Below are 25,269 nucleotides of genomic sequence, written 5' to 3'. Positions count from 1 at the left end.
CTCAAACCCTTCCCTTGGACAAAGTGAAAGAGCCATTGTACGTGTGCAATGCTATTCTGCAAATCTTACACTATGTCTGAAACACTGGTTGATAGACATCTCACAGCAAGAAGGTTTTGGGTTTGAGCCCCGGGGTAGTCCAACCTTGGGGGTCGTCCTGAGTTGTCCTCTGTGTGGAGTTTGCATGTTCTCCCCGTGTCTGCATGGGTTTCCTCTGGGTTCCTCCCACAGTCCAAAGACATGTAGGTCAGGTGAATCAGCCGTACTTAATTGCCCCTCGGTATGAATATGTGTGTGTGTGTGTGTGTGTGTGTGTGTGTGTGTGTGTGTGTGTGTGTGTGGGCCCTGTGTGGTGGCCTGTCCAGGGTGTCTCCCCGCCTGCTGCCCAATGACTGTGGGGATAGGCTCCAGCATCCCGCGACCCTGAGAGCAGGATAAGCGGTTCTGATAATGGCTGGATGGATGGCTGGTTGATAGACTTAGATTGTCCTCTTTGTTCCGGTGTACTCCATGATGCAATCTATGGTTCTTCGAGAAACCACTCTTTTATCATTTGATGGTTGCCTCTGTATCGATAAGACTCGAATCCTCAAACAAAAAGAAAAGAAACGGGTTGATCCAGGATGGACACGGCAATGTCCAACTATTGATTTAATGTCACACACGCTCCTTTGTTCGCTACAACAAACCGGCTTGATTGGCAAGCAGGGTGAATTGTATGGTGAGCATATCCATCCCATAGAGTGCCGTGAGAGAACGACGATTGACCGGCATAGAAGAAGATTCATGCCAGTATATGCTGCAATGCTGCACTGCTGCTAATGACTATGGCAGTGGTTTTCCCGTTGAGAAGAGTACAAAATTAGAGAGCTTTTGCACATTTCGAGAGAAATGCATGGAAACTGGACTCTTTTTCTTCTTCTTGGAAATCCGGATGTTCTGCAGGCATTTGTTGAGCTAGTTTGAATGTAGCTGTGGATTTAACGGAAGCAGGAAGCTTTGTATGAGCAAAGCTTTTCCTGCATGACAACAAAAGGTGGTGACTTACTCCAACCCTGATATTACTTCTTGCTATGACCTGCAGAAACTCTACTGCCATGCCGTCTTTCTTGTCTAAAATAGCTGCTTGTTTATGTGCACCTAATTCTAATTTGTCTGGAGAGGAGAGTCACACACACACTCACTCACTCACTCACTCACTCACTCACTCACTCACACACTCACACACACACACACACACACACACACACACTAAGCTCCATCTGGCAGGTTCTGGGAATTTGAGTATTGTGTCTTGCACAGCAGGGCTTTTCTGAATTCTGTGCAGCGGGGGTTTTGAGCGGCACGTCATTTCGGAGGAATGGAATTTTCTAATGTCAGGCTAGTTTTACTGGCTTGTTTGCAGCCGACTGCTGAATATCAAGCAGGAAGTCCTCTGGTCCAGGTCAGGCCCTGGGGAGCGGGACTTCCTCAGCTGTCTGGTGATGCATCGTCTGTTGCCTATCAGGCTGGTTCTGGGGACTACGCTGCATGAGGCCACGTGCGCCGCTGCACGGCGCATCGTCTTCGCTGTTGGTTTTATTCCGAGTCACCGCTGCTTGTGCACAAGAGATGCTCGAGGGGGACCGAACCCTCAGGACTCAGAGCTGCATTGTCAGGGACTGGTTTGGAGCGGGACTCGGCCAGTCTGCGTGAGAGAGAAGGGAGCGGGCGTTAAGACGGCTGTTGAGCGGGAAAAGGAAAATGAGGGAGAGGGAGGACAGCGATAATGCCAGCGGAGTCGGGGACAGACAATATTTATTCATGGCAAATCATCAAGAGGGTTCATGCAGTATACACAGAGGTCAATCAAAACAGCGAGAAGGAAAAAGAGGAGAAAATGAGCCACTTATTTGAGTGACAGAAAGACAATGAGCATGGGGGGGGGTAGAAGCAGAGGCCTGAATTGGGAAAAGGCACCTTGGTAAGTTGTCCATCAGTGGCAAATGGAGAGAGGCAGGGAATATCAATCGGCACAAGTCAAACACACAAACACACAAACACCGACACAACCACGGGCGGAATGTCAATTGAACTGTCGTTCACAAGACATGGGTCGATGAGTGTGCCCATTTATACGTATTAGACAGAATTACACCTAGTATGAATAAATGGCAACAATAATGCAAATTAACTGTTCAATAAAACTCAAGGCACCCCGTTTTTATAGCATAAAAAGGAATGATCCATCACGGTGATGCCGTTTTATTATGCATCATGCCATGCTGTTTTATATTGTGCATCCTGTATTATTGTTTCGAGGGTTGGTTTCCTCAAATCATCACATTCTACACGGTGCAAAGGAAGCTGGTGAATGTCACAAAAACCGATGAGGATTTCAAATGTAAGATTTCATGCCACATGCATTCATCAAACATGTACTCCAACACGACAAAATACCATATCCTACCTCTCGCCTCACTTACCAGAGTCCATCTCCTCTACCTCCACGTTGCTGTTTGCCGGGTATAAGACAGAACAAACAATGACAACACCACCCGATGACAAAGACCGGGATGGAAAATCCATGATATCTACTACAGATTCGTTGACTGTACGTTGAAATGTCACCTACCTACATACCAAGACTCCAATGAGTCATTTACTTTCAAAAGCATGACCTCAACTGCACAATGTTGTCCTTGACATGGAAATTACATGATGAAGACACATAATAGACAACTGTCGACATTTTTAGATTTTTTTTTTGCCCCGATGGTGTGTGTGTGTGTGTGTGTGTGTGTGTGTGTGTGTGTGTGTGTCCGTCCATCCATCCATTATCCAAGCCGCTTATTCCAATCGGGGTCGTGGAATGCTGGAGCCTATCCCAGCAGTCACTGGGCGGCAGGCAGGGAAACAGCCTGGACAGGCCGCCAGTCCATCACAGGGCGCACACACACACACACACACACACACACACACACACACCTATGGACAATTTAGTAAGACCAGTTCACCTGACCTACATGTCTTTGGGCTGTGGGAGGAAACCCATGCAGACACGGGGAGAACATGCAAATTTCCCATTTAATCCCATCCCATTTGATATTTGCAGGCAATTTAGATTCCAGTTCCAGTTCCAGTTTAGACTATGGGAGGAAACTGAACCCCAGTTAAAGACTGATGGTTGGAAATTTCCCATAACGGAAACGGGGGCATCCTTTGGCCAAACAAAGCCATTCATCTCATCAGTGTAAGAATGTTTGCTGGGCGGGCGGCTCAGTGGCCCAGTGGTTAGCACTGTTGCCTCATAGCAAGAAGGTCCTGGATTCAAACAGCAGGCCGTCCCAGGTCCTTTCTGTGTGGAGTTTGCACGTTCTCCCTGTGTCTGCCCCCCCCACCATCAAAAAGACATGCATGTTAGGATTAATACTCCTGTTTGTGCCCCTGAGCAAGGCAATGGAGAGAAGAACTGGACTTGGTCCCCCGGTGCTGCAGCTGCCCACTGCTCCTATACAATAGGATGGATTAAAGGCAGATGACAAATTCATTGTAACTGAACATCTGTACAATGACAAAATAAAGTGGCTTTCATTCTTCTTCTTTCTTTTTCTTTCTTCTTCTGTGAGTATAAACTGAGAAATGGAACTGAGAGCTCTCTGTCATTAAATCATCAGCATGTGTCTCTGGCCCACCATGCCTTCATTACGCTGTTTCTACAATGAAAAAATAGCAAGCTCCAATTTGAAAACCATGAAGTCATCACATTTCAGAGCGAGCTGAATTATTAAAGAGCCGTAATACAGGGCGGAATGAAGCCAGGCGTTATAACATAAGGCGGTTTAGTTTACTGGAATCCATAAACTGGTCACCATTTATCTCAGGCAGATGTTTTGAATAGAAGGAAATTGACTCCATCCATTTAGATAAAAACCATATGAAGCTAAGTAAATACACCAAGGGGGTAGGGGAAAAGAGTAATTTTCATTAGGAAGTGTCTGATGCTTTTCCATTGGCAGGGTACTCTCGCCTTCCTCAAAAAAAAAAATACAAAAAATACAAAATCAATCCACATAATTTATGGACCAACACTTGAGCACTTAGTTATTGGTTTTTTTTATCATTCAAATTTTATCTCCTATCTCTTAAAAATAAAAAATAGCAAAGCTATATCTTTTGAATTTTTCTGTATACTTATAATGTACCTATGATCTGTTCAACTAATGTATTTAGTTACGTTAACTCATTTGATGGATGCTTTTCACCCAAAGCCAATTGTACACTCTGCATGCTGTAAATACATTTATTAGGATATAAAACTCCACAGTTGAGCGGCGAAGCCCCTGTTCATCAAATAAAACTACTCTTAACACTTTCCCAATTGGCAGCTTTCCAATAATGACCTTCAGGGGAAAAAGAAAAAGAAAAACACCCACAAACTCTTACAGTCAATCTGATATAACTCAGTTAAAGTTGGTTTGGTTGAAACAATTGGGCCTCAAAACAGTTGGAAAAAATAACTAAAAGGCAGCCTGTCAACCCACGAGGCTGGCGGTGATTGATTGTGGTCTTTTAGGAGGGCTGCTGGCCATTTTATTTTCTATGAAGGGAGGCATGTAGGCAACAAAAACATAAACAAAAGATAGATACTACTGTGTCTTGGATTTGTCACAGGTAGGTGTGTGTATTATGAGTGTTTGTGTCTGTATGTCGACTCATCTCCGTCTCAGATGAGGCTGATGACAGTTGCACCGTCTGCAAAGCTCAACTCCTGAAATTTGCAGAGGACACTAGTCATCGGCCTCACCCGAGATGGAGATGAGTCCGCATACAGACAGACAGGTTGAACAGGTGGCGGTGTGGTGTGGTCACAACAACCTGGAGCTGAACACACTCAACACTGTGGAGATGATAGAGGGCTTCAGGAGGAGTCCCCATGAGTGCCCCCCCCCCACCATAATCTACAGCACTGTATCGGCTGTGGATTCCCTCTGGTTTCTGGGTTCTACAATCTCCCAGGACCTGAAGTGGGAGTCCCAACATCAACACAGACATCAAAAAGGCCCAGCAGAGGAGGCACTTCCTGCACCAGCTCAGGAAATACAACCTCCCTCAGGAGCTGCTGATCCAATCCTACACTGCAATCATCGAGTCTGTTCTCTGCGCTTCCATCACTGTCTGGTTTGGATCGGCCAGCAAACAGGACAGGAACAGACTACAACGGAGAGTTAGGTCTGCAGAAAAGATTACCGGTAGCGACCTGCCCACCATCTAGGACCTGTACACCTCCAGAGTCAGGAAACGGACAGGGGAAATCACTGCAGACCCCTGACACCCTGGACACAACCTGTTCCAACTCCTCCCCTCTGGTAGGCGCTACAGAGCACTGTAATGCATCTTCTACCTCGCCATCACACTTATGAACAGTAAACTCATTGTGGCACTGTGCAATGACCCGGCAGCACTATAAAAGCCACTGTGCTTACAAATCATATATATTTATCTCATTCTAAAATACAAAATGTGCAATACATTTCACTCACTATTGTACTCTGTCCATAACCACCTACTATAGGTATATACTGTAACTTTTTTCTTTTTTTACCCGTTTATCTCAGCACTTCTTGCAGGCTTCACTTCTTTGCACTATTTGTATCCTGTTTACAATTCACAGAAACTGTTTCCCCTGTGTCATTCCTTGTATATCCCTGAAGATTATTCCTGAAGATATACACCACTTAAAGCCACTTTATTTTATTTTGTCATGGTATTCTTACAACGAATTGTATTCTTACAATGAATTTGTTCTCTGCATTTAACCCATCCTATTGTATAGGAGCAGTGGGCGGTGCAGCACCCAGGGACCAACTCCAGTTCTTGCCTTGCTCAGGGTCACAGACAGGAGTATTAACCCTAACATGCATGTCTTTTTGATGGTGGGAGGAAACCAGAGCACCTGGAGGAAACCCACACAGACACAGGGAGAACATGTAAACTCCACACAGAAAGGATCTGGGATGGCCTGGGGTTCGAACCCAGGACCTTCTTGCTGTGAAGCAACAGTGCTAACCACTGGGCCACCATGAAGTAATAAGTACATTTCATTATCTATATTATATCATATCATATAATTATATAATATAATTGTATTATAGGGCGGCACAGTGGTGCAGTGGTTAGTGCGGTCACCTCACAGCAAGAAGGTCCTGGGTTCGAACCCCAGGGTATTCCAACCTTGGGGGTCATCCCAGGTGGAGTTTGCATGTTCTCCCCGTGTCTGCGTGGGTTTCCTCCGGGTGCTCCGGTTTCCTCCTGCAGTCCAAAGACATGCAGGTCAGGCGAATCAGCCATACTAAATTGTCCCAAGGTGTGAATGTGTGTGTGTGTGTGCGCGCATCAGCCCTGTGATGGTCAGGCGGTCTGTCCAGGGTGTCTCCCCGCCTGCTGCCCAATGACTGCTGGGATAGGCTCCAGCATCCCACGACCCTGAAAGCAGGATAAGCGGTTTGGATAATAGGTGGAATTGGATTATATTAACATTGATCAATTATATTAACTAATATTAATAATTATGTGGATTGACAAGACCGCCATCGGTGATGTGCCCTCACAAGGTGCCGATGGAAACTATCAAATCCACTGTGGTGAACACTGGGAAACAGGGGACAAGCCAAAAGAAGAAGAAGAAGAAAAATAATAATATAATTATGTATAATACCATATTATACTTTATTATATTGTATTATATTATATATTTCAAGATTATTCCTGAGGATATAAGTATATTCCTGAAGATTGTTGTGTTGTTATTCTGTGTAAGTACATTGAGAGCCACTAAACCCGAGTCAAATTCCTTGTATGTGTAAGCATACTTGGCCAATAAGATGATTCTGGTTCTTGATTGTATGTGTGTGCGCGCACGCATGTGTGTGTTTGTGCGTGTGTGTGTGCGTGTGTTTGCTTGTTTTCAAATACTGCAGGTAAACTGCGAAGTTGTGATGAATCAATTTTCGAACTCATCGTTTTGCATCTGCAGTAACTGAGGTCACCAAGCTGAAATAATATCACATGAGACACTTCATCACCTCTGCCGAACTGAAGACATTGATTTCTAATAGGGGAATGCAAACATACTGATGAAGAGGGGAGCCTGGACAGGGATCCTCAGCAGCATAATAACGCTATCTGCAGTAGTGTGTGTTCAACATCCATCCCCTTTCACACTCATTTTCATTAGCAAACAGGATGAGCTGCTGAAAAATGTGACCTGCTGACTATGTGAGCAGAAATAGGACACTAGACTGCGGTAGAGAGGATGTTGGAGATCTGTCTCTTCTGTCCTTCTGCCTTCATTTAGCACCGAATAACAAAATGGACATTAATCCTACGGGTCGCTGCTGAGACCTTTACTCACATGTTTGTTTAATCCACACTAGATTTCTAAAATGTCCTTTTCTCCGTCTCCGCCAGGCACCAGCATCAAAAAAACCACCAGATGGTTCAGAATACCAATGCAGAGCAAAACTAGAAAGTCTTACCATACCACAACCATCCCAGCCTCCTTTCATTGGCACCTTATCCATGATAGATCTGACTTTAAAGGGCTAGTGTTAATGTATTTAATACTGTACGGGCTAGCTCCATCCCTTCCATCAGACCTTGTAAGCCATATGTCCCATCCCGTGCCCTCTGATCCCGACGCGAAGGCCTCGTCTCTTCCCAGAGCAGAAAAATATGTCAGCAGGTTGCAGAGCTTCTTTCTCTTTGCACTCGTTTTCTTTGAAAGAGACTTCCCACTGATACCGGCGATGCTGATTCTGTAATTCCCTTTGAGTCGAAACCAAAATCCCACTTCTTCTCACTTGACCAGCAGCGGCAGCGCTAGTATCCCACATCTCATCCTGGAAGAGCTTTTTTTTTTTTTTTTTTCCCTGTGGAGTTTTTCCACGCCGGAATCGAGGAGCTCAAGATAGAGAGTGTCATCTGTTGTCATTTACTGAATCTACCTGTTTTTTCATTATGTGAATGCAAAGCCTTGACGTGACTTGATTGCTAACTTGACATTTCCAGTGCCTGAACAATTCATAATCTACCTCTATCGAATCTGCATGTACATAGATAATATACAGGCACGTAACGCTCCTCATGCAGATATTTGCAGAAACACATTTATCCAATGTTTCCATGCACTGGGCTAAAGTCCACTCGCTCTCCTCTACTCCCCTCCTACTTATCCATTCGCTTTAACCAAATCGCTCATTCCTCCAAAACCGCCAGCAGATCTATTAGCCGAGGGCCAAAACGGCTTAATGGGTTGCCATTCCTCTAATGTGAGGGGGGACATATCCCTCCATTTCCTCCCCTCTGCTTATGAAAGGGTAATGCAGAGCTGCAGGACATAGAAACACACATTAGCTGATTACGTGGAGAACCAATGCCATGCAGAGCGCTCAGTGTTATATTTTTTCCTTCCTCAACTGAACTCACTAGACTGTGTACAGCCTATGGATATACTACCTACCCCATAGCTTGTAATTGGGGGGGGGATGCCAGAGTGTTTTGCATAAGGGTGAAAATGATCTATATGGATCAGGAGTTTGTGTTTGTGTTGTGGAAAGAATGCATGTCCAAGTGAGTGACCGTGTGTGTGTGTGTGTGTGTGTGTGTGTGTGTGTGTGTGTGTGTGTGTGTGTGTGTGTACACACCAGTTTTTCTATCCTAATGGCGACCAAATGTTACATAGGAAAATCTGAACCCACTTACCTTGTGGGGACATTTTATGGTTCCCCATGAGGAAGAGGGTCTATTTTAAGGTCAGGACTTGGGTTTAGGGTTAAGGTTAGAATTAGAATTAGGTTAAGGTTAGGGTAAGGGTTAAGGTAAGGCATGTAGTTATGATGGTTAAGGTTAGGGTTAAGGGCTTGGGAATGAATATAGTTAATTAAGAGTCCCCACAAGTATAAGGTGACATGGTGTGTTTGTGTGTGTGTGTGTGTGTGTGTGTGTGTGTGTGTGTGGTTGTGTATGTAGTGCTGTGCACATTTTTAAAAATTCTAATGATCACACTTAACTTCAAGAATTTCTGTCCAAGATGTGTGTGTGTGTGTGTGTGTGTGTGTGTGTGTGTACATACACACAGGGTGTTGTGATGCGTCTAGTGCAGCAGTGTGTAGTTGGAGGGAAGGTGCATGTGTTCTTCCAACCCGCTTGTGTCCTTCCTGCCCTTAGCTTGCTGCCGCTGGCTAGCCTTTGTGGCGAATAGGGAAGCATCCTAGCGTGTAAGCCTTCCCTTGCCAGTACATAGCCTCTCCTTCACCAAGACTCCTGCCAGGCCTCCCCGTGGCCACACGTGGTAACTGGGGTCTTGCGGCCCCAGGCTAACTTGGCAGGGGATCTCGGAGCAGCAGTGGGCCCCAGAGATATGGTGTGCAGGCCCACCCTGGTGGACACGCCCTGGCACCTATCAACCACTACCCCACTGCCTTGTGGGTGAGTCTGGGAAGACATAAGGCTAAGGGAGCTTACCCCAACAGAAAAGCAAGCTGTGGCGGTACGCTTCGAGGCGGTTTCCGAAAAACTGGATTTCCGGCAGCCCCCTGCAGTTGTGTGGAGATGCCGGTCGTCTAGGGATCCCCCTTGCCATCGGAACCATCTCCTCTACAATCAAGTCATGTGGCGTTGGGAGAAGCGCACCCCCCATGCCACTTTAAAAACCATCTCTGCGCAGGTATCTTCTGCTATCTGAGTCCTCAAAGGACCCACAAATAGAAGAAGATGGTCATCATCGGGCACCATGGACAACCAGCAAGCAAGTGTGTGTATGCAGTGAGCGCACACAGTGAAAGGTCTCCCCTTGAGAGGTCTACCCCACAGCATATGAATGAGGGTACTTGTTAATAGGTAGACCTGCGTGTTTAAACTGGTGAGTAAATCCTGGAAAGTACAGGTACTGTCCATCTGCATGTATATCATCAGTGTGATGGAATAGGAAGTGCCTCTGCTTCGAGAGGTGGTAAACCTGCTCTAACATTTGAGCTGACAACATGGTTCAGAATAGTCAAATTGATTACCTTAGAAATTAAGTCAGCAAAAAAACAAGGCTGCATCACACATTCACTATGGGGGAGAAAAATCTATGCAATCTCTCTTCCTCCGGAGCAAAACGAACGGTATGACCCCCGGCCGGATTTGTGTTTGTCATGTGGGGTCTTTCATCTACATCACATGTGGCATCCTGCCCGATAAATCAATAAAATATGGGCCGAGTAGCAAGGCCGGATGCTAAACTCTCCGGGTTCACTTGTGAGAAGATGGAGCAGGTGCTTTACCACAACACTGCCCCCTTCAGTCTAACCAGCATCACCAATCCTCCACATCTACACCCCTTTTTCTACTCCTTATGGACTGGACTGGAGACACACTAAAACCAAGTGCTGACAGGTTATTCCTGCTCCTACAGCCGCTTTAACAGCTGACATGCCAGAGGTGGCCCTAACTTAGATGGTCACTGACCCGGCTCGTAGCACTGCCTCTAATTATAAGAGCCCCCTTTCCAGGACACAGAGACGACTAAAGCCACTTAATAGCAGTCGTTCATCATTGGATGAGTTGCTCTTAAAAATAGAGCAGTCCGAGTCTGCTTAATACTTACTATAGAGCAGGACGGCTTGGGGAAAACCATTAGGTACTGTTTACACTGCACCATCACTAACAAAACAAAAAAAAAATCCTTTATTAACCCCCTTGGGGAAATTCAGTTACTGCAAATGAACCCATCCTAGCTGTCATCTGTGCAGCTAGGAGCAGTGGGCTGCCGCCTTCATGCAGCGCCCGGGGACCAACTCCACTTCTTTTCCCCATTGCCTTGCTCAGGGGCACAGACAGGAGTATTAACCCTAACATGCATGTTTCTTTTGACGGTGGGGGAAACCGGAGCACCTGGAGGAGACCCACCACAGACACACAGGGAGAACATGCAAACTCCACACAGAGGACGACCTGGGATGACCCCAAAGGCTGGACAACCCCGGGGTTCGAACCCAGGACCTTCTTGCTGTGAGGTGACAGCGCTAACCACTGGGCCACTGTGCAACCCAGAAAGAAAGACCGAAAAAATTCCCATTTTAAAACACTCAACTGTTTTTTCCGTAACCTCTAGGTGTTTGCCTCCTTGTCTTTGACCACAATGTATTTCAAATACGCTCAAAGTAACAAAACTTTGGGTTTTTTAACCACCTGCTTGAAGGGAATAAAAATGCTTTGTCAGCATCACCGGCAAGTGCCAGAGCTAAGGTAAAAAAAAAAAAAAAACACCCATCACAAAGTCAATGCTAAAAATACCTGGTCCGTAACCTTGAGAAGTGAATGTTGTTCCCATGCTCTGCCTAAATCCCAGGTCCCTGCTGTGCAGACGCAACAGCTATATAGAGGCAGGTAGGAGCGAGAGAGTAGAAAGGAAGCTGCCACATATCTTGGTATATCTGCAAGCGAGTGAGCGAATGACAGAATGACAGAGTGTGTGTGTGTGTGTGTGTTTATCATTCAATTTATGGGTCCTCCAGTGACTGTGTGTACAACGGCACGAATTAGCACCGGGGGAATGAAGTTATGATCATCCACAAAAGGGGTATTTTATGACTACATGACAGCCGATGATGACCCTCACTGAACTGTCAGAGTCATATTCCTCTAAAATATCGCCCTACAGTATCCAGTGTAGTGGGACCCTGACTGTATTCCGGTGTAAGGGCACTCACACAGCTCACACGTGTACTCGTTACCTCGAGAATGCGTCTTCAAGCCCGTCTTCCACGTCCTGTTGAGCCAATACACAATATGAGTCAGTACACGTCAACAATACAGTACTTACTGTGCACAGTAAATCTTGACTCTATACAGCGCTGCAGTATTTGCCAGTGAAGTCAACCACCTGCACAACCACCTATCTGCTTGTCATGTTTAATTACCGCCAAGTGTCGATTCCCATTATAATTACCTGACAAGGAAATTAATTCATGAGCATCATAACCACAATCAAATACTGCAGACAGGATAGTTTTTGATGTTGCGATAATTTTGTCAATGCAATTATGGTCGATATTCATGCACCGGTATTCAAGGACCAACATCTGGAAACAAACTAAGTAGCCGCACCGATCATTTTACGCCCACATTCATCTACTCCTAACATGGAAGCTAATGCAGTAGTTTCTCCATTGCAGGGCATATCAACTATATGAACATGAAATGCCGTCAAAGGTGCGAGGTCAGAGACTTAACAGTCAAGTTGAGTTGGACCAGCTAATGAGAGCTCTTTAAATCACAGCATGTCCTCGGGATGAGTAGAAATACTATCTTTAATATCACCAGGGCTGATTTTCATGAAGGCAGATTTGATTGGACAGCATCTTATTCTAAGGTATGTAGTGCCAGCTAGTGTTGGCTATTTGTAAATGCCCGAACGGAGACGGGTTCGGCTGCATAACATCAAACCGACGACTAAACACGGCCTTCATCATAATGATAACAGTGTATTTTGGAATAGAAAAGTAAGAAGACAACCAACAAAAGTCATTTAACAGCAGAAGTTTAAATGTCACACGTTTCAATTAAACACTGAACAACCTCAACAGTAATTGGGTTCACTTCAAGGTGTGAGGATGTCCCTTATCTCAGATGGCATCTTTATAAACTCCACTTTTGGAGGGAAAAAAGGAAAGCGGTGACATGAATAGTTGGAATAAGCACTGCTTTTACAGTACCGTGGTGTGATCTGACAATATATTTAAAGTTTAAAACACTTTCTTTTCTTTCTTTTTTTTTACTACTTTTATTAATCCCCAGTGGGGAAATTCTTCCTCTGCATTTAACACATCCTAGCGGTGTAGCTAGGAGCAGTGGGCAGCCGCTAGTGCAGCACCCGGGGATCAACTCCAGTTCTTCTTTCCGTTGCCTTGCTCAGGGGCACAGACAGGATATTAACCCTAACATGCATGTCTTTTTGAAGGTGGAGGAAACCGGAACACCCAGAGGAAACCCACTGCAGACACGGGGAGAACATGCAAACTCCATACAGAGGATGACCTGGGATGACCCCCAAGGTTGGGCAACCCCAGGGTTCGAACCCAGGACCTTCTAGAGTTTGTAGAGTCGTTCACGTCGTATCGGCGACCTATGGTAAGTTTCCATCTCCCAGCTTTGTTTTCAGTATAGGCCCACAATCTCGCACAAAACTTCAAATTATGCAACTTTAAATTAACTTTAAACTAAGCTACTTGAATAAAATAATATCCTTTCCTAACGACATGCAAAAAAATTCTACTTTAATTTATTTTTCATCTTTGTAAGTTACTTCTCTTTGTGACACCGGCGTTACTGCCGTCATGTTAAATAACAGCAACAGAAAACTATACATGATATGAATTAAGATGAGGGCAAATGTCCCCGAAAGCTGATGTGGGAATAACATTTAATTTCTCCCGATGCATCATTGGTAAACTGCAGACTCTCGATTGCTTTAACTCCTGTGCAAACACTTATTTAGACGCCACAGTTGACTTTTCATAGTGATGGACTACTTAAAGATGTTTCATATGCCCTTTAGCAGCACTTCTTAATTGTATTGTACATAATGAGAGCTGAGAAGTAGAAGCAATCCGATGCTAAATTGCTAATTAGTGAATGGTAGGACACAGGCGCTTGTGTAAGGAGTCAGCCGATGACAACGAGACGCAAAAATACAAAATAATTGCTGCAGTATGTACCGCATGGTGATTGGGACTTGTTATAGCTGACCTTTGACCCCACTGTAAAACAGAAAGGAGATGGAATGCTGAAGACATTTCGGAGCGTGGTAACAAACGAAACAACGGGCACTTTGAAGATGGGGGTCGTGACCTACCCAGGAGTCATGTTTGATTGGTCGTCTCAGCATGGGGTTGCTGCGGGGTGAGGGCGAGCCGAGGGAGGCGGAGAAAAAGGGCCGCCGCAGCTTCTCCTCCATCCCGCCGGGCTTGTGCTTCTCTGGATCTACAAGAGATGACAGGAATGGAGGACAGCAGCGCGCAGAGAGAGGGAGAAAAAAATTATGAAAGGATAAAAGGGGAGAAACCGGACAGCAGAGAGGGATGAAACAAAACACGGGTAAGAGGAGAAGTCCCTTTGACTCCGCAAGGCTGCAGCTCAGAGGAGAGAACCACTGACAGCTTTTATTCTCTGGAGAGAGCAGAATATAAAACATCCCCCCCCCCGCCCCCCAAAAAAAGTTTGTGATTCTCTCTCTCTCTCTCTCTCTCTCTTTGCTGACTCTGGCTTTTGTCACCATCAGCATTTCTTTCTCTGTCCTTCAGGCCAGCACCGGTGGGAGCGAAACAAATTTTAATTGAGAGCAGAAGAAAAAGTCAGGCCTTAACTAACGTAACTAACAGATTGAGCCTCAATGAACTGCAGATGAACTTCCAATTTGCAGATCCTGTGACCTCCCCACCCCTTCCCCCGGAGGAAAGGAGAACTTTTAGACCTATAAATGTCAAGGTTGGTCCGGGATGGTCGCTCTGCATGACCAATGACTGTGAATGCTACAATATGACGGGTGTTGTATGGGGTGATTTGGGCTGAGGAGAGACTGACATCAATTAAGTCTGTGTGAGGAAGAAAAAAAAGAGCGGGGGGTGCAGTGTGAGTGGGTCTATTCTCTGGATACATTTTGAACTAAAGGTCATCTTAACATACCGATGTAATTGCCGGTGAGGGCATTTAACTTTATCTGGTCAAATAGGAACTCGGGGAGTTGAAGGTATTTCATTTAATGAGTACCTGGCCCTCTATGATAATCAATGGCAAACGTTGAATGTATTGATTTAATTTTTGACTACAAAGGTTAAATTTAATAATTTATCCCAAACTGAGCAATAAACTCATTACTGTTTTAAAAAATGCAATTCCAAATTTATATCCATAGTCAGACATTATAGTCATCCTCATCATCATCGGCAGTCACTCGGGGTCGAGTATGACTGTCCTCTCTCTGGGTCCCTCTGGGTCTTCAGGTGGGTATAGAAGCTGATCCTGGGGCCGCATAATAGGAGGCAGCTGCACGTGACAGCTTTTTATGTGGAGTGGCTGATGCGCCTGCAGCCACCACATGGTCCTTGGCAGGGGGTGGTCAGAATCCAATGGCATAGAGAACCAAGACGATTGGGGACCACCCTCTGTTGCAGTCTTCGTCTGCCTTCACTGCCGTTGTGACCTGGAAACATCTTCCACTGGTTTCGCTGTTGAGGTCTTTGTTGGATTGTGCTTCGTCTGGAACCTCCCCCTTGACCTAGCCGCCTTGGATGACCCTACCAGGAGCCAAGCTCCGGACGGCATAGCTCTTGGGATCATTGGTACACGCAAGCTTCTCCACCATGGCAAGGTGGCGATCCAGGAGAAGAGACATTATAGTATACTGATTTATACTCTTATATTCTGATTTTCGGGAAAATATTCTGCCCCAGCAATTGCCTTATAAAAACTAATAATCTGTTTTTTCCACAGATTTCTATAATCTGAACACTAGGTTCTTACAGTGGTTACAGCAAATTGTTTTTCCAAACGCCCACTGTAATAATATAAATGACTTGCAGTGTGTTTCTGCTTAGCCCTAAACAATCATCTTAATTATTCATCCCTCACCTCCCCGAATGGCATGAAAGTGAATACAAGTTCAAACACATCTCAGCGGCATCATAAGCCCCTGTCATAACAAAACCTTTTTGAGCTATGAAACATTAAACATTATGATTTTTTATTTTTTTTTTACAAGGAACTGTGCAATGCTAGTTTGCGAAGCCACATTTCATTTACACTGTATATTTCTTGTGCATGCTATGGAAAACAAATTGATTTTCAAAGACCATCGGTGGATCAGATCATAAGAAATGAACTTCTCTCTACCTGCTGAAACACAGTGCGAGTCTGCAGCCTCCGTCTGTCCATCAATGGCCGTACAGGAGCAGCAGGTCTGCGCCTTCTTGCTTTTGTCTACGTGTATGACACACATATCACTGTTATCGTTGAACTTAGCAATGCAAAACATACCGGGCATCACAGCACTTGTGAAAACATCGTGATAAATTAAGCCGAGCGTCGTCTCTTTGTGGTGGGTATCCACCATCAGAGTTTGCAGACTGCAAGCCCCCAAATTCACCAACTGTCAAAGCTTCTGCACTGTATATCGGCCAGATATGATCCTTTGTGTTTAAAAAGTTAGAATTGAAGCCTCACAGTCAGCTTCGTCAGCATTGCCTTCATACGGACTCACCTTCCTGAGCTATCTCCCACAGGTCTAGGGCGATTTTAAAGGCCTGGGCTACAGTTAATGTCACAGCCTGAGCCTGGGAACAAAAGAAGGAAAAATAACAGAATACAGTAAGCTAAATAGCTCAAATTCATGAAAAAATTTCAACGCAAAATTCAGTTAAAAAAAAACAGACTGGTACTAGTACTAGTTCAATCAGGTAAAGACATGCTTTATTTTTCCCCCAAAAATTCATTATACTGATCACCTGTCAATATATCTTTGGTTAGGTTAAGTTACCATTTGTCCATCCCTGTAAGTAATGATCTATTTTGCAAAAAGGGTTGCCTTGTTTGAATAACTGCAGTGGATGCAAGGATACCATTTGGGGATTTCCCCTCTCTTGCCACTAGATGGAGCCACACACTTTACATTCATATTGTCCTCTGCAGGCCTGCATCTAGTGGGATCCACTTTCAATTAGACCCAATGAACCTGTTTGAATCTGTTCTGTAAAATGCATCAGCCCAAAACGAGTCACAATAAATTCGACGACTGACACGTGCCGACACTCTTGCATACTCACAATCTTCTTCTTTTGGCAGAGAAACGCATGGCACTCCAGGGTTTCGTTAAACTGACTCTGACAAACGTAAGCAAAGACCTTATCCTGAGTTTTGTCAGCGGTGCAGTAGGAGATCCTAAAACAGAGAAGATGACAGAACAAACCTCCCATCAGTCCATCTCCTTACACAGCACACTATAATATTACAACGTTTGCAGTTATAGATGAGCAACTCTGGTAGACAAGAACCTATTGGTGGCTACAAATCACAAAACAAAACAGTTTTTTTATAGGATTCGGGTGGCAAACATGTATTTTGTGCACTTGAATGTACAGAAACTAGTGACTTGGCCTCATCCATCATGTCAAGATAAACAGATCTGCTTCACGCTCAAAAATGTGCTTGTGTGCCCAACCTGTTGCATATGCAAATGCACAGACGGGCCAATCTAAGCATAATGTGAGGAGAGGTGATGACTATCATGCAGATTTGGTCAGACAGATGGGCATGGCAGAAAAATCGCAGCGATGTTCGTGAGAGATGAATCAGGCGACAACAGAGATATCCAGTCCAAATTAATTTCAGAAACAGGTGTTCGTGCTCAAATCAATTGCTGATAGGAGAGACCCGGGTAGATTTGCTATGGTGATGGGACCACGCTGCAACGCCTTTCATCTGCACATACAATCCATCATAGTTATTGCTTCAGCATGCCACATGTGAGGCTCAGACGGCGCCCTTTCAAGAAAGTAAAAAGTGACACAAGTGGAATTAGAGACTCAGATAGTCAGATTTTATTTCATTGTGATAATGGGGGCATGAGGGGGCTACTTTTATCATTTTCAAACGTGGGACTGAATAAGCACTGATTTGCATCATTTCGTCTTCTTCCTCTTCTTTTGGCTTGTGTTTCTCAGGGGTCGCCACAGCAGATTTTACAGTTTCCATCGGTACCCTGGGAGGGTAGAGCGCCAACGGTGGCTGTTGTTAACCCAGGCCTCAACCAATCTGTTATGGAGAGTTGCATCATTGAGAATCCATTAAATTTTTTGTTTTCACTAAATTTTGGTAAGATTTTTTTTTAAACTACGCTGACCACCAAATGCCTTCTAATGCATGTAGGCACCAAAACTGAGCCATGCTCGTATCTGATCAGTGGTTGTTGCTTTATTAAGGTGATGATGATTAGCTCCACAAAACATTATTGTCTAAACACTGCTGTCTGTTTTTAGTACAGGTTTCTTTCTCAGAACAAGGTGTGAAAACATGTGTCTTAAGTGTCTGATGAATTTGCTGTATTTCGGCAACTTGGTGTCACGGTGTTTGTGGTATTGACATCTCTTTTTTCAGTTGTTCCTTAAATCTTAACATTTAATTGGTCTGTGAGAACATGATGCAAAATATTAAGGTGTGTAAAACTAGAGGAAATAATTGCAGAAAACAGTGGAATTTTTGACCGAATTAACTCATCTCTGCTATAATATACTGCAACTACTTATCAACCAAAGAAAACATTGCTCACTGAAATGGCAGTACATTCTGTTTATATATATATATATATATATATATATATATATATATATATATATATATATATATATATGAATATCTCATATCAGTGAAAAATGGAAAGTCTCAGATAAAAAAATTGACTTTCACTGTGGCCGTATTGTGCTTGAGACTTTATCCCCGAAACTTGCACCGCAACTCGACTGGATCTAATATCTGGCTCTTGAGAAATCCAGTTTTCTGCAAAACCACTTGACAGCCATTCCCGGTGGATTTCAATGGCTATCTAAAACCAATCTAGACAAAGCCCACCGACCCATTCCCTCTCCTACAGCTGCCTGCATGTGTCCACTGAACTGAGTACAATACCAGCAGGCTCGTGCTGCTGAATTTGATGTGCTATTGGAAGCAGTATTGATCTGTATCAGCCTTTATGCAGAGTTTCCCTCTAGGATTGCTCCCTGGGATGACAGCGTGCCTCATGGTTGCATTTAAAAACCAGTCTTATGCCCGCTAGTCTATAAACGGGACAGAGCGAAATGTTGGAATTTGTCCTTATTCCCTTTGTTCTGGTAGGCATATCCTCTTTACTGTAAATGGCAACAAGAGGGAAAGTACCAGGCTTAGGAGTGATCACATTGGCCATGGTGCCTTTGCAAGACTCATATACATACGTACAGTAGGTTTTGATAGAAATATATGCACTATGGGGAGCGGTTTATTTTTAATTCTTCTTAAATCTTTTTGAAACTCGACAACAGCATGTTGGGCTTAGCCTGTTTGTCTCTAAACATAGCATCAAAGCCTGCAAACTCAATTACAGGTGCCATGGGTTGATGAGGGCATATAACCGCCGCGGAGGAGGAGAAACTGAGATGGAAATGATGAATTATCTATGGGCCCAGTGGGCTTCCCATCAGTGCTGCATGGATCTCTGCATAATATACCATCACTTGTAAACTGTACACCAAAGGCCTACAGAAAGCAGCCATCCATTTATTGCTCCACTTCAAAAGGGGGCCCTAGAAGTGAAGTAATTAATTCAATCAAACAACAAGCATGAATTAACCAGCCCTCACATTTCCCCCCTCAAATTAGTAAATGTTGCTGCCTTCTTCTTCTTCCCTATCATGACCCATATAGGAATGCCCAGGATAACCAGCTCTACGCTTTCTACCCCGCACTCTTGACTTATTGTTTGTATTTAGGGTCTAATTGCAGAAAGAATGTATAGGGGGAAGTTGAAAGGGGTGGCCTATTAAAGTTGGGGGAACATTTTTGCTTACTACTGGCGGCATGGTGGCCCAGTGGTTAGCACTGTTGCCTGACAGCAAGAAGGTCCTGGTTTTGAACCCCAGGCCGTCTCAGGTCCTTTCTGTGTGGAGTTTGCATGTTCTCCCCGTGTCTGTGTGGGTTTCCTCTGGGTGCTCCGATTTCCTCCCACCATCAAAATGACATGCATGTCAGGGTTAATACTCCTGTCTGTGCCCCTGAGCAAGGCAGTGGAAAGAAGAACTGGGGTTGGTCCCCGGGCGCCGCAGCTGCCCACTGCTCCTACACAATAAGATGGGTTGAATGCAGAGAACACATTTCATTGTAACCGAACGACTGTACAATGACAAAATAAAGTGGCTTTCTTCTTCTTTTTTCTTACCTAACAAAAGCTATCAAGTGCTGAAATATATAACCAACCATCCAGATAGCCCTCAATAGCTGGCCAGCATTTGAGTATCACTTGCTAATAGTAGGCCCTCTATGTCCACTATGGTCCAAAGGTGTCGATTTGATACAATCTGGTTTTTGAATCGATGAACTGGCCACTTCAAGTCAGCAACCAGTCCGCTGTAGATTGGTTTAGAAATGCACGCTTCCAGGGGCATCTGGGTAGCGTGGCAGTCTATTCCGTTGCCTACCAACACGGGGATTGCTGGTTCGAATCCCCGTGTTACCTCCGGCTAGGTCGGGCATCCCTACAGACACAATTGGCTGGGTCTGAGGGTGGGAAGCCGGATGTGGGTATGTGTCCTGGTCGCTGCACTAGTGCCTCCTCTGGTCGGTGGAGGTGCCTGTTTGGGGGGGGGGGTGTGATCCTCTCATGCACTATGTCCGTCCCCCTGGTGAAACTCCTCACTGTCAGGTGAAAAGAAGAGGTTGGCGACTGCACATGTATCGGAGGAAGCATGTGGTAGTCTGCAGCCCTGCCTGGATCGGCAGAGGGGGTGGAGCAACAACCGGGATGGCTCAGAAGAGTGGGGTAATAGGCCGGATACAACTGGGGAGAAACGGGGGGGGGGTGTTTCCAGGACAGTGGGATGCACAGCTGAACTGTATAGAAGGGAAGGTATTCGACTGACAACCCCAATGACATGCCAGCACACACAGGCTAGAGCCTCGAACGGCTCATTTTAGTAGCTTAGTAAATGAAACTGCCAATAAAATGGGCCACTAGACTAATGGTGGCGTAGCCTGATGTGCTATAGGTTTACCACTGACAGGTGGTTGACCAAGTCCTCACCCAGTGACTGTGAGTGATGAAACCCAATAAACGTTGTGTCCCTGAGATGAATGATTCAACTCTCTGTGAATAGGGATAATGAGCTGTAGGAGTAAATAATAGGTTTATTTTTCATTGATGCGTTCCAAAAAAATGCAAATATTTCACATAGTGACATGATACTATAATGAGATATTGTCTTGCAGAATCAGCCGCTCGTAAGCTTATCAGTTTAGTAGAAAATCTCTTATTGTTCACATGACATTTGCTCTAGGCATTACATTAACAAGCAAATAGGTCAATGCACATGCAGGATAAGTGTACATAGGCCCTTTCTGGGAAAATGCACATGGACAGAAATGTGCGACATGAATGGTAATGTTTCATTTCTTTGCGAAGGTTTTTGCAAGACAACCACAGGGCAACCACCATGCTTATGTAAGAAACTGCTGAAATGTGCAAAATCTCCCCACTTCCCTTTAACATTTACAGTAAGAGCGCACGGGCGTCACGGCAACGTAATCAGAAAAGTCCCCATACAATGGTCGACTGAATATTATCTCCACCATGAATAGAATAGGAATTCCTAACGCAGGGCAATTTGGGTCGCCTGAAATAGGTCATTATATTAGGGCAACGGTGTGAAAAAATATCATTCTTATAATTTTACATCTCATGAAGTAAATCCACTTCATCCTTAAGTCAAGGACCCGTGTCTGCATACATTACAGTACAGTACGGCGGTCCCATTCGCTTTACAGAGTTGTCAAGCTTGGATGCCTTCGCTTTTCTTCGGTATGAATATGTGTGTGTGTGTGTGTGTGTGTGTGTGTGTGTGTGTGTGTGTGCGCGCGCATGTTTCGCTATCTTTGTGTGGCCCAAATGTCCTCATTAGGATAGCAAAACCGGACAGCACCTACCTTGTGTGGACATTTCAGAGGTCCTCACAAGGAAAAGGGTCTATTTTAGGATTAGGAGCTGGTTTTAGGATTACGGTTAGAATTAGGGTTAGGTTAAGGTTAGGGTAAGGGTTAAGGTAAGGGTTAGGGGTTAGGATTAGGTTAAGGTTAAGGTAAGGGTTAGGGTAAGGGTTAGGGTTAGGTTAAGGGTTAGGTTAAGGTAAGGGTTAGGCGTGTAGTTTGTGTGGTTAAGGTTAGGGTTAAGGGCTAGGAAATGAATGTAGTCAATGAGGGGTCCACACAAGGATAGTGAAACCAGACTGTGCATGTGTATGTGTGTGTGTGCGTGTGTGTGTAGGACTCATTAGGTACACAAATCTGACTTATGGTTTGCAATCATTAGAAAACATGTACGGGGTTCAGTGCCAATTATAAGACCATTTGTTGAAATACAAATTTTGCGTTTGCCAACAGCTTGAAACCAAACGACACAAACGGAGAAGAATGGAAAACACAGGCTATCAGAATATAGCCTGTGTTTTCCATTTTAATAACAACAAAAATAACAACAGGCGAATTCTCACCAAACTTGCAATAACAAAAGCCGAGCTGTCACACCGCATCATATCTCCAATAAGGGGCTCTGCAGACCGCACGCCTTTGATCTCCTCACAACACAGAACAATGGAGCTGGGTGGGGGGACGGGGGGAGGTGTCAGGGGATATGGGGATATATTTATACTATGGAAATGGAACATAAGGCCTTTTCTAAAAGGCCTCCTCACACACACACATATATATATATATATATATATATATATATATAACTTGTTAAAAGAAACAATGGTAGGGAAAGCACTCAACAAATAAGGAGTAAAATAATTCTGTGAATCAAGGAAATTCTTTATGAGACATTACAAGCCGGTTTCATGCCATAAGCAATCATCAGCTGTGTATATATATACATATGTGTGTGTAAAGCTCAGGGCACTAATGGTAAATCAGTACTGGGAATCAAACAGTTATTTTTTTGATATTGTGAGCAACCTCTCTCACCAACCTGCCACCCGCCTCTCCTTACAAATGTCAAATCTATTTATGAGTCAATCTGGAATACAAGGACACAGGTAGGATGTTTTTTTCATTAAATGTTGCGTTTTGCATTCCCAGTATTTTAAATGGCACATTAATTAAATACACTTTTGCTTGAATGGTAATCACCAAGTCAAAAAAGCGTGTTGGGCTCAAACTTCTTCTGATGTAAAATGGTTGGTCCCTTCACTTGAAGGTGCAGGGGGGGGGGGTAATTGCATGCATTGAAAATGTTGGTCGGACACATTCGGGGAGCATTGAAAATGACTGAAATCTCATGAAAAGGTTTGAGCTCAAACCACTTAGAGAGAAAAGAGCCGCCTCACAGAAGGCGAAAACCCACAGTTCCAAGCAGAGACGCTGTAACGTGCAACACTCTCTCCCTTCAGACCACATGGGGAACGTGTTGCATCTACTCAGACCTACATCCCTCCGTCTGGAGCTTTTCTGACTTGGATGAGGCTGTTGTAATGGAAGTGAGCAGTAGACGGTAACATCTGGTCCCTCAGCCATCCTTGTAGACCACTGACGAACAAAAAGGTTTTCTATGGCAGTGTTTCCCAACCCAGTCCTCAAGGACCCCCTATCCTGCTGGATTTTCTTTGCAACCCTGAATAGGTACCTGTTTGTAGTTATTCAACCAATCAGCAATGAATTATGTCAGACGTTGCACACCTTGCATAATTAAGTGCTGTGAGATGATTGGTTGAGTAAGAACAAGCAGGGCTACCTATGCAGGGTTACAATGAAAATCTGCAAGATTGGGGGTCCTTGATGACTGGCTTGGGAAACGCTGTTCTATGGTAGCATCCTTGTCCTATAATTCAAACCTGCGGGCAGACCTTCAGCGTACCGTCACCGGACACAATTGCCGGGCGTCAGAAGGTAATGGCTGAGGCACACCTAGTAGAAACAGCGGCTTGTTCTGCATGGTGCATAGAAATTGCCATTCAGTGACATACCTGACATGCAAATGAATATCCATGCAGGTCTGATGACCAGCCATGTTGAGCGCATGCACTCTTACCCATGCTTTAAAGAGACGTCCAAGGGTCTGCGGGCCAAAACGCTTTGACCTTTCACAACCCGAACGCGTCCCCCGATTTCTCGACCCACAGCTTCAAGCGTGCACACTTAATTGCTTATGGCATCTGGAGTTACCCTTGCACATCAACTGCACCGAGTCCCCCCATTTGTATCTTATCCTGCGTATGCTAAGCTTCCCCGCAGGGTACCAATTTGAGTTCAGCTAAGCATACAGACACACACTTTAATACAGGCTACACAGCACCACACATTTAGATACACATTCTCATGGTGACGCATAAACATGAATGCTCATACAAAGTATGCCCACACACAAATCCATACATGGTCACACACGCACTTCCGCCCATGCACGCACTCACGCACAGTCACTCTTGAGTACTGCCTGTCTTACAACACAAACGCTCCTTGTGCAGTCTGTTCTCATCTCACTCCCCCATCTTTCACTTTCTGAGCAAACAAATGGATTTTGTGCAGCAACAATAAAGAAACGGAGGGAGGGAGGGAGGTATACGGCAGGGATACATGTTGGGGGTGGTGTTGGGTGGGTAGCATTCAGATGTTAAAATCAATCCTCTGTCAATCTGAGCCCTGTTAACCCCCACCCAAGCACACACATGTGCATCACCACACACATGTGCATCACCACTGTGGCGGACACGTCGGCCTCCACATTTCGGTGGCAGGGGTCTTACGGTAACCACGGTGGAGAGTAATTAACAGCAGGAAGTCCTGTGTTCAGAGCGGCAGTCCTGCTGATATGAATAGAACAGAGGTTTCTTTCTGCACGAGAGGAAAAGAGAAGGGGGGGTGGATCAAAGGTAAGGATGATTCCCCTGGCCCACGGTCTGCTCCAACTGATAAGGTGGATCGAGGAGACGGGGGAGGATGAGGATGGAGATGGGGGTGTGGGGGGGTGTAGACCCACATGCACAACACGTGCACCCACAAAATATGCTCCCTGTGTCTTCCCAGTCCAAATGCAGCCCCATTATACACACACACACACACACACACACACACACACATTTATCTATCAGAGTCAGTGCTGTAATCACAGGCCAGCCGTGTGATGTTTAGATTTTTAATCCTCAGCGATGTGATGCCCAATCTGCACTGGAACAGGATCCTATCCAGATGGAAGACGCCTGCCAAACATATCGCAACACACACGCTCCTCAATCGCACTTCATGCGCCGGGGTTGAATCCTAGCGGGCGGCGGCAGACTTGGTAAGCTCTCTGTGGTATACGTAGACAAAGATGGATGGCCGCAGTGAACCTCCCATTATTGGCTTCCGGGGGGGAATGAATCGAATACGGGACTCACAACAACGAGTGGGGGAACTGCTTACTGTAATCATGCAAAGGACTGCATGCAAGGGACCGAGCAAGGAGGTGACCCT

At 44.9% G+C, this 25,269-nt stretch overlaps 1 protein-coding gene across 1 annotated transcript in view; it reads right to left on the bottom strand.

Annotated features, from left to right (window-relative positions):
• Positions 1-25,269, bottom strand: part of si:dkey-71h2.2 (low density lipoprotein receptor adapter protein 1) — an 81,306-nt gene that overhangs the window by 4,931 nt on the left and 51,106 nt on the right. The window contains exons 4-8 of the mRNA XM_056294851.1: positions 16,845-16,959; positions 16,283-16,355; positions 15,916-16,002; positions 13,880-14,007; positions 11,760-11,794 (exon numbers count right to left, since the gene is read on the bottom strand). Of these exons, the coding sequence (XP_056150826.1) occupies positions 11,760-11,794; positions 13,880-14,007; positions 15,916-16,002; positions 16,283-16,355; positions 16,845-16,959 (438 nt within the window). The remainder of the gene's footprint in view (positions 1-11,759; positions 11,795-13,879; positions 14,008-15,915; positions 16,003-16,282; positions 16,356-16,844; positions 16,960-25,269) is intronic.

The sequence above is a fragment of the Lampris incognitus genome, chromosome 15, assembly GCF_029633865.1.
Source record: "Lampris incognitus isolate fLamInc1 chromosome 15, fLamInc1.hap2, whole genome shotgun sequence".
Lineage (NCBI taxonomy): Eukaryota > Metazoa > Chordata > Actinopteri > Lampriformes > Lampridae > Lampris > Lampris incognitus.
This window is presented reverse-complemented; position numbering and strand designations above follow the sequence as displayed.